The sequence below is a fragment of the Papaver somniferum genome, chromosome 2 (assembly GCF_003573695.1).
Source record: "Papaver somniferum cultivar HN1 chromosome 2, ASM357369v1, whole genome shotgun sequence".
NCBI lineage: Eukaryota > Viridiplantae > Streptophyta > Magnoliopsida > Ranunculales > Papaveraceae > Papaver > Papaver somniferum.
Genome location: NC_039359.1, coordinates 98,455,043 through 98,462,949, shown reverse-complemented (window position 1 = coordinate 98,462,949; position 7,907 = coordinate 98,455,043). Strand labels below are relative to the sequence as shown.

Here is a 7,907-nt window from a genome sequence, read left to right as displayed (position 1 = left end):
CTGACCCAGTAAAAAATAAAGCTGACCTTGTTCATCATATTCCATTGGCCAACTTGGAGCAAGCAAGCTTTCTCTCTAACACTCTCACTGTACTTCAGCTGCATGGGAAACCGTATGTTATCAGTTAACAGCACAGCTAATAAGAATACACCAGGTCCATGGCCTTACAAATTTAATTTTATCAATTACAACTAACAATGGAGATGTGTAAGCTTATTTACCCATGGGGCAGGAAGAATGCGAGCCTCAACTTGAGCAAGCTTATCACTGATTTTTATTCCAAATTCCTTGGCGAACGGGTCCTCGTAATAAGCATTGTGGCGAACAGTCTACAACAAAAACGTATTACAAACAATCTGCAGGTAAAGAAGAATGCTGAACACGCATACAATGCAGTACTTCCTAAAAGTATACAAACTCGGCATAATCTTTAGCTACAATGTCGACATTACCTGCATAATATCTTTCTCCATTTCCTGTGGCCGCTGACATGTAACCTTCAAAAGAGCAGTTATCCGGCGTTCATTGAGTCTTTTCGAGTACCTCTGACCCTCCACAATTTTACAAACCTGCATCGAAAAATATTAGAGTACATTAAATGAAATGCATAAAAACTCCAAAGCCACAGAAATAAAACTTAGAATAAAGTATAAATTACTTACTTCGCGGACATTTTCAGCATGTCGAGTATATGGTAGTGAGAGAAAGTCAATACTGTTTTTAACACCCCATGTGTGTATGACCTGAAATAGTTAAAAGTGATGAATTATCATAAAACATTATCTAAAGGATGCAGAAGCATTCACTTTAAAATAGCACAGTATGCCCATGCATGCACACTTACAATGGCACATGTGATATATCTAATGAACAAAGTTAAAACATCAGAAAGTGCCACCAATATTTACAATGATTTTGCAGGTAGCAGAACCTCTCTACATCCTCTATATACACGAACACAAAATAATTGCAAACAGAACACTTACTTCTTTATCTTTCTCAATGCTACTTCCTTTGTGCATATCTTGGAAATTAATTTCAAACGAGTACAATGTATACCATGACAATTGAAAACATCAATACGAACTGCATGTTTATTCCAGTTAAACCAGAACAAATCAAACAGTGAAAAGCATTGTTGTCTCCAATTCTCTAAAGAACAAAACAAAGATTACATAGAAGAAATATATTCAAACAGGATCCAGTTAAACTTATCAAAGTCAAAAATTCCATAGATATGTCTAAAGAAATTCCGTAAAAATTACATTGAACTAATGGATGCAGTGACAATAGAGTAAGATGCAGGATATTAGAAATCCAATCAAAAGAAAAACTGCTTCTACTAAATTGATAGCAAAATTTCCTAAATCAAAACAACGACAACTTAATCTGAATCATGAGAAACTTAATCAACTTCTTGACTAACTTAGATTCAGTAAATTCATAGCAACTTCCCTAAATCTAAACTGACAACAGTTTATTCCAGTTTTTGATTTTCTAAAAATTTCACTATATCATAGTACTGGTACTACCACCAAACCACACTACTACCGTTCTTTCTACAGCCGTAATAGTAAAAAATCTTTCTCAAACTTCACCGTCAACACCTGATCAGCTTAATCCAATTCTATATTATCCTAATATGATTCTTCATCAACCTAATCTGACACTGGATTAACTTAAATAGCAAGTTACTCTCAAACTCCACCACCAACACATATCAAATATTAGGTCGCAAGAATTCAAAACAACTTTCAAAATCATGATTTCCTGAAACAAATGACTGACAACAACTTAATCTGACCAACAATAACTTAAATCAAACGATTTACACAAAACGTGAACAAAAAAACCGATTCCGGATGAATTCGTATCGATATAAGCAAGAACTAAAACTAAACCGATTTAAACAAAATGAAAAAAAAACAAACAGATTCTGGATGAGAATCTGTATCACAGAAGCAAGAACATAAACGATTTAAACAAAATGTAAACAAACAAAGCTATTCTAGATGAATTCGTATCCAGAAGCAAGAACTTAAACCAAGCCGATTTACACAAAATGTACACAAACAAACCGATTCTGGATGAATTCGTTTCCATAGAAGTAAGATTAAGAACAAAAAGAAAGTTAACTTACTAGAATCGAAGCAGAATCGGTGAATAACACAATCTGTTTTCCTTCTCCATTGATTTATCATGCTTATAATCCATTTTAGCAGCCATGAGAACTTTTTAATAACAAAAAATTTTGAATTGAAGAAAAGGAAAACGAGAGAGAAAATATGATGAGAGAGAAATTATGGTGTATTTGATTTTTGTTTTTTTGATTCGAAAGAAATTGTAGTGTATTTATGGGCGGGAGGAGGAAGCTGCTGGTTTGAGTTGCTGACGTGTAGTTGGGTGGGCTAACCTTTGTGTTCCGGTCCTTCTAGAGTCGATAGACGGACGAGCACGACCTAATTCGTTGAACCCTGATTTTGGGCATACCAAAATCTTTACCACATGAAGACAAAAAAGGTTGTGAAATAGCAAAATCAGATTATCCCTTAACCCAATTTTTTTAATGGCAAATCTGCCCTTTACGATTGGTGTTAGTAATATTGATTAGTGATTAAATATTTTGTTTAGTGATTAAGATTATTTTCAGAATTATAAAAGGTTGTTTAGATGATTTTTTTGATCATGGTTCGGCGAAACATGTTGAGGTTCGGCTCACATCTATGAGCCGAATCTACCAATTGATGAACGGTATGAGCCGAACAACATCCTGAATAGCCCAGAAAAATAATAATTACTGGTTCGGCTTATATTTCGAAAATCGTATGAGCCGAACATCAATTTGTTATTTTTTGGATTAAAATATTGTTATTGGTTCGGCACATATTGAGAATATCGTAATAGCCGAACCTCGTAAATGTGCTACGTTCGGAACATATTATGATTATCGAATACGCCGAACCCCTATGCATCTCTATCTGTGACTATGTTCGGCTTGAAATTTCATGAAATTTTAACCCGAATTGTTCATATACACTTACAGGAAGCTTTTGTGATGAACAATTCGGCTAAAAATGCAACTCAATTTTGAGCCGAACCCAACACTGTAACCGTTATTTAATCGATGAAAAACAACAAATAGGAGATTAGGTTTGTAAAACTTACTTTCTTATCCTTATTTCCGGAGTTGGGGATGCAGTTGGTTCAGTTTCTGGTTCAATTGGTGGTTGATTTTCAGTTTCTACACCTTCATCTTCAATTGGTTCTTCTTCTTCAATTGATGTATTAGAAGACGATTTGGTTTGCCTAGTCCCTAGTTTTCTTTGTACGAGTCATTATGTGGTTGAGTTTAATCGACGATCAAATTTTTACGAATCGACAATTAATCACGATGATGATTTTTTTTCGCAGGAGGGGGAAGAGTTCGGCTAGAGGAGGAAGAAGAAGAAGAAGAGATGTTAAGGGAAACCGATTTTGATTAGAAAACTGATTTTAAATTTTTATATTAAGGGTATATAGGTAATTGAACTACCCATAGGGTACCCCTTATAAGGTCACCCAAGATGGGACTATTGTTTTGTATGCCTTGAAAGATTTTGGTATTCCCAAAATCAGGGTTCAATTCGTTGGGCACCAGGACACTGAAGAAACCCCAAATCAGCAAATGGGTTACCCAGTTTGGCATCATCGCTAGAAGGACCTCCTCTTCCACCACAAGTGATAGCAGCTGATTTAAGCTTAGGCTGAGGAGCCCTAAGAGAAGTTGTTTCAACATAACGCCTTTTTCCATTAGATCGTGATCCTCAGGCTCGAAATCAACGGCTTCTACATCTGTGTTGGCCATTATCACGACTTCTTTTGCTTTCTTCTCCGATCTATTTTTCTATCTACTCAGACAAAGAAACGAGGAGGAGAAAACTTTTACTAGCAGTTTCGGACAGAGATGGTTCTTTTTATAAGTAAACATACTTGGTTCGAATCTGACTCGGCATCTGGTTTGGCCCGAGTCAGACATTAGATGTTTGGACTTTTGAGGTATAATGTAGTCGGATAGAAGTTTGAACCCACATGGATTATGTGACAAATGGAAGTAATAACTTTAAGGTCAGTTCTTATGGGGGTTGGCTAAACCCTCCATTTGCCATGCCAGCTGGCCTGGCAAACTGGCCGCGCCATTATGGTAAAAACATTAAGAGGTCGAGTCTTCACCGAACGGTTGAGACTAGACCAATAGGTTTTATGAAGACCGCCAGCGGTGGAGACTCGACCGCTACAGATCTTCATTAAATCGGTCGGTCTTGTAATCGTCGATTATGAAATGGTGAAGTAACGGCTATTCCCCCACCCCACCCTACGTCTCCCTATAAATCAACCACATTCAATTCAATGTAATCACACCTCATTTTCTCATTAACTCTATCATCTTACTCTTTTGTACCTTTAATCATTTGTTTAATTTTTATTTTCAACTCAATGGATTCTTCTGACGAAGAAGTGCGTATTCATATGGACTGATTTGAAGAACAACAACGAATATTCGTTCAGGCGTTGAAACAAATTGATGATGAGTCAGATGAAGATAAAGATCTAACAAACAACTTGTTGTATCTATATTCATCGGGGCAAATACCTAGGGATCCAGAGCCAAAAGAAGTGTTCACAAGAAGATATACGTACCGGGGTCGGGATGAATGGCACGAGAAGCTGATGCACGATTATTTTTTCCCAACTGTGTGTTCTCTGATGAAAATTTCCAAGGTCGATTCTGCATGCCCCTACATGTGGTGCTAAAGATTATTGGTGAGCTTTGTCAGGTAGTACCTCAATTTAATTATCAGTATGATGCACTGAATATTATGGGTCATAGCCCTGAACAAAAGGTTACTTCGGCCTTAAGGATTCTAGGATATGGCAGACCTCCAGATTCTAATGATGAGACTTCGCATTGGAAAAACAACCGCATACAAGTATTTTTCGTTGTTTTGCAAAATAATGATTAATCATTTTGGTCCAACCTATTTACGAAAACCAACTGATGCAGATGTTAGAGAAATATTAAAGCAAAATCAGGAAAGGGGATTTCCCGGAATGCTGGGTAGTCTTGACTGCATGCACTGTGTATGGACCGGATGCCCTACCTATTGGGTCGGTCAGTATAAGGGTCATTACGCAAAACCAATGGTTATCCTTGAGGCTGCTTCTTATGATTGTTGGATATGGCACGCTTTTTTTGGTCTCCCGGAATCTCAAAACGATATAAATGTATTACATAAATCGCTTTTGTTTGAAGATTTAAAGTATGGAATTTCTCCTCGGGTAAATTTCAGTATCAACGGGAATCAGTACACTCGTGGTTATTATCTTGTAGATGGAATTTATCCAAAATGGTCAACTTTAGTTCAGTGTTACCGCCAGCCACCTGTCGGTGAAATGGGTCGTAGATACTCATATTTCAATAGTAGACAAATGAATATGAGAAAGGATGTGGAACGGGCTTTTGGAATTCTAAAGCGAAAGTTCGAAATAATTTGTGGGCCTTATCGTGGTCTAAGTGCTCGTGAAATGCATAAGACTATGCTGACTTGCATCATTATGCATAACATGGTAATCCAGGAAACTCGTCGTAATAAGAAATGGACTAACCATCAAGACGAATACTTAAGGCCTGAGATTATACCAGCAAGAGGATTACCTGCAAGGAATTATGCACAAATGACCAGTCATATTGAGAACAAAACTCTGTATAACATGTTAAGGGAAGATCTCAAAGCGAATATGTGGGCTGAGTTTGGAAGAGATGGGGGACGAATTGAGTAGTGTTGTTTCATTTGTTGTTGTCTTTTTTGTTTTTGTTTTTTTATGAAATTGTTTAAGTTTCATTTGTTATTCCATTGTTTTGTATGAAGCTGTTTAAGTTTAAATTTTTTAACGGTCATTTAAAGTAGCGGTCTAGACTCAATCGCTAGCGGTCTAGACTCAATCGCCAACATTCCTTTATAAATATACTTTCTGGTTAATTTATGGATGATCCTAGATTCACTGAAGATGAATATTTATATCTTTGTAGAAACTATGTAATATACTACCCGAAGAGAGGTGAGGAACGATGGATGCACGGTTTACCTAGTATGAGTTATTTGGGTAAAATTCATGATGCCTTCTACACAGAGACAGGTAATCCTCATAATCGGGATCGTGCTGCTTTGTTTTTCCGATTCATGACTATCAAAAAATATCTTGTGGATTTTATAGCTACGAAAAGGATTGTCATTCGATATCGTCTTAGAGGTGAGACCACTGCTGAATACAAACTCGAGACGAGTGGCGAAGATGGAAACGAAAAGATTTTGAATACGAAGTGTATTACCAAATTCTTAAAGAGTTTATAATAACTCGTATGGGATGTTAGGCTTAATATTAGTTTTCATGGATGTTGTCAAGTTTAAGTTAAGGTAATGAAAAAACTAGCTTAAGTTTTAATGTAATGAAAAATCTAGTTTAAGTTTTAATGTAATGAAAATACTAGAACAATTTGTAATGAAAAACTAGAAAAATTTCATTCACCATAACTACTACATCTTCATTAAGATTAAAGCAGATATATTAATTAATTAAGTGGCACTACTTCATCGTGGTCTTCATCTTCCTCATCTTCAGCTTGAACTCCAAATTGTTTTTCCAAATTTCTCTTGTTTCGTTTTTCTTCTAACTCCTCTGCTAACCTGTCCATCTCCATCTCCCATACCATATATTGTCTGGGATTTATTGTTGCGTTGTTTGCATTTAGAATCTTATTCTTTTCATAGTCTGAAACAAATTTCTCTTGAGTTTGTCGATGTTTTTTCATCTCCCTAGTCAAGAACTGCCGGTCTACAGCTCTTTGCTTTTCGGAAATCTTCTGAAGCTCTATCAAAGTATCCAAAACACCTTCACTTGGTTCTCCTTCTTGGGCAGCTTTTCTCGCTGCTCTTGTAGCGTTTCTTCCTAATAATTTTCTCTTAATCGCAGCATTGACATTCAAGTTAGAGTTGTTGTTTGTTGTGGTTTCTTGTGAAGAAAATGGATTCTCCGTAGGGGGATGAGATGATTAAGGTGGTTGTGAAGCTGGTGTTGAAGGTGAAGAAGTGTATGGTGAACTTGCAGGTACAATCTGCATGTTTGCTAACACCTCTGAATTATATTTAAGTAACACTTTCAAAATATGATAACAACTTTCATAAGCAAAATTTTTCCCATGTTAATGGTTCCAATCAGTCCGAAACTTTCGTTCAACATCGACAAGACTGCTCGCTCGAGCACGAGTAACTTGCATTAGAGCAGTGACATACAAGGCAACTTGGGCGTTGATTATAACGAAGCGACCAAACAATCCATTTGCATCACGATCATTGATGTTCATAGTTTCTTCATGAAATTTAGCAAATATGTTATCCCATAACTTGGTAGATTGTTGATGGGCACCATCGACACTATCTTGTGTATAAAACACATAGTTTCTGCAAATGCTTTCATCTTCGGCTACGGTAAATTTTGCACCCCTAATCTTCTTAGTTTTATTAGATTGAGACATATTAAAGAAATTATACAAAACGAGTGAATGAAAGAGTTGGATGATGAAATTTGTTTTAGATTAACAAATGTGAAGAGTAGAGAAGAGAATGTATGACTTAAAATGGTAGAGGAATGTGGTATTTATAGGGGGCAGATTTATGGCCGCTGGATCAGATTCTACTTAGCGGTGTAACCTAGACCGGCCGGTCTTATAAGAGTCGCTAGCGGTGTAGTGAACACCTAACGGTGTAGCCTTGACCGAGCGGTCGAGTCTCGACCGCTCGGTAGAAACTTGACCTGGCCTGGCTAAGTGGCAAATTTTCCACTTAGCCAGGCCGGTTTGCCAGCTCCACAGT

General features: G+C 36.8%; 1 protein-coding gene across 1 annotated transcript; it reads left to right on the top strand.

Annotated features, from left to right (window-relative positions):
- The first annotated feature begins 4,691 nt into the window (after window positions 1-4,691).
- On the top strand, window positions 4,692-5,817 carry LOC113351670. The gene is made up of 2 exons (XM_026595613.1): window positions 4,692-4,967; window positions 5,155-5,817. The coding sequence occupies exons 1-2, from the start codon at window positions 4,692-4,694 to the stop codon at window positions 5,815-5,817; spliced, it is 939 nt and encodes a 312-aa protein (XP_026451398.1).
- The last annotated feature ends 2,090 nt before the right edge of the window (window positions 5,818-7,907 follow it).

Coding starts and splice junctions, on each gene's coding strand:
- LOC113351670 (XM_026595613.1), top strand. CDS start 4,692: ATGGCACGAGAAGCTGATGCACGATTATTTTTTCCCAACTGTGTGTTC. Junction 4,968..5,154: donor GGAAAAACAACCGCATACAA/GTATTTTTCGTT, acceptor TGGGTCGGTCAG/TATAAGGGTCATTACGCAAA.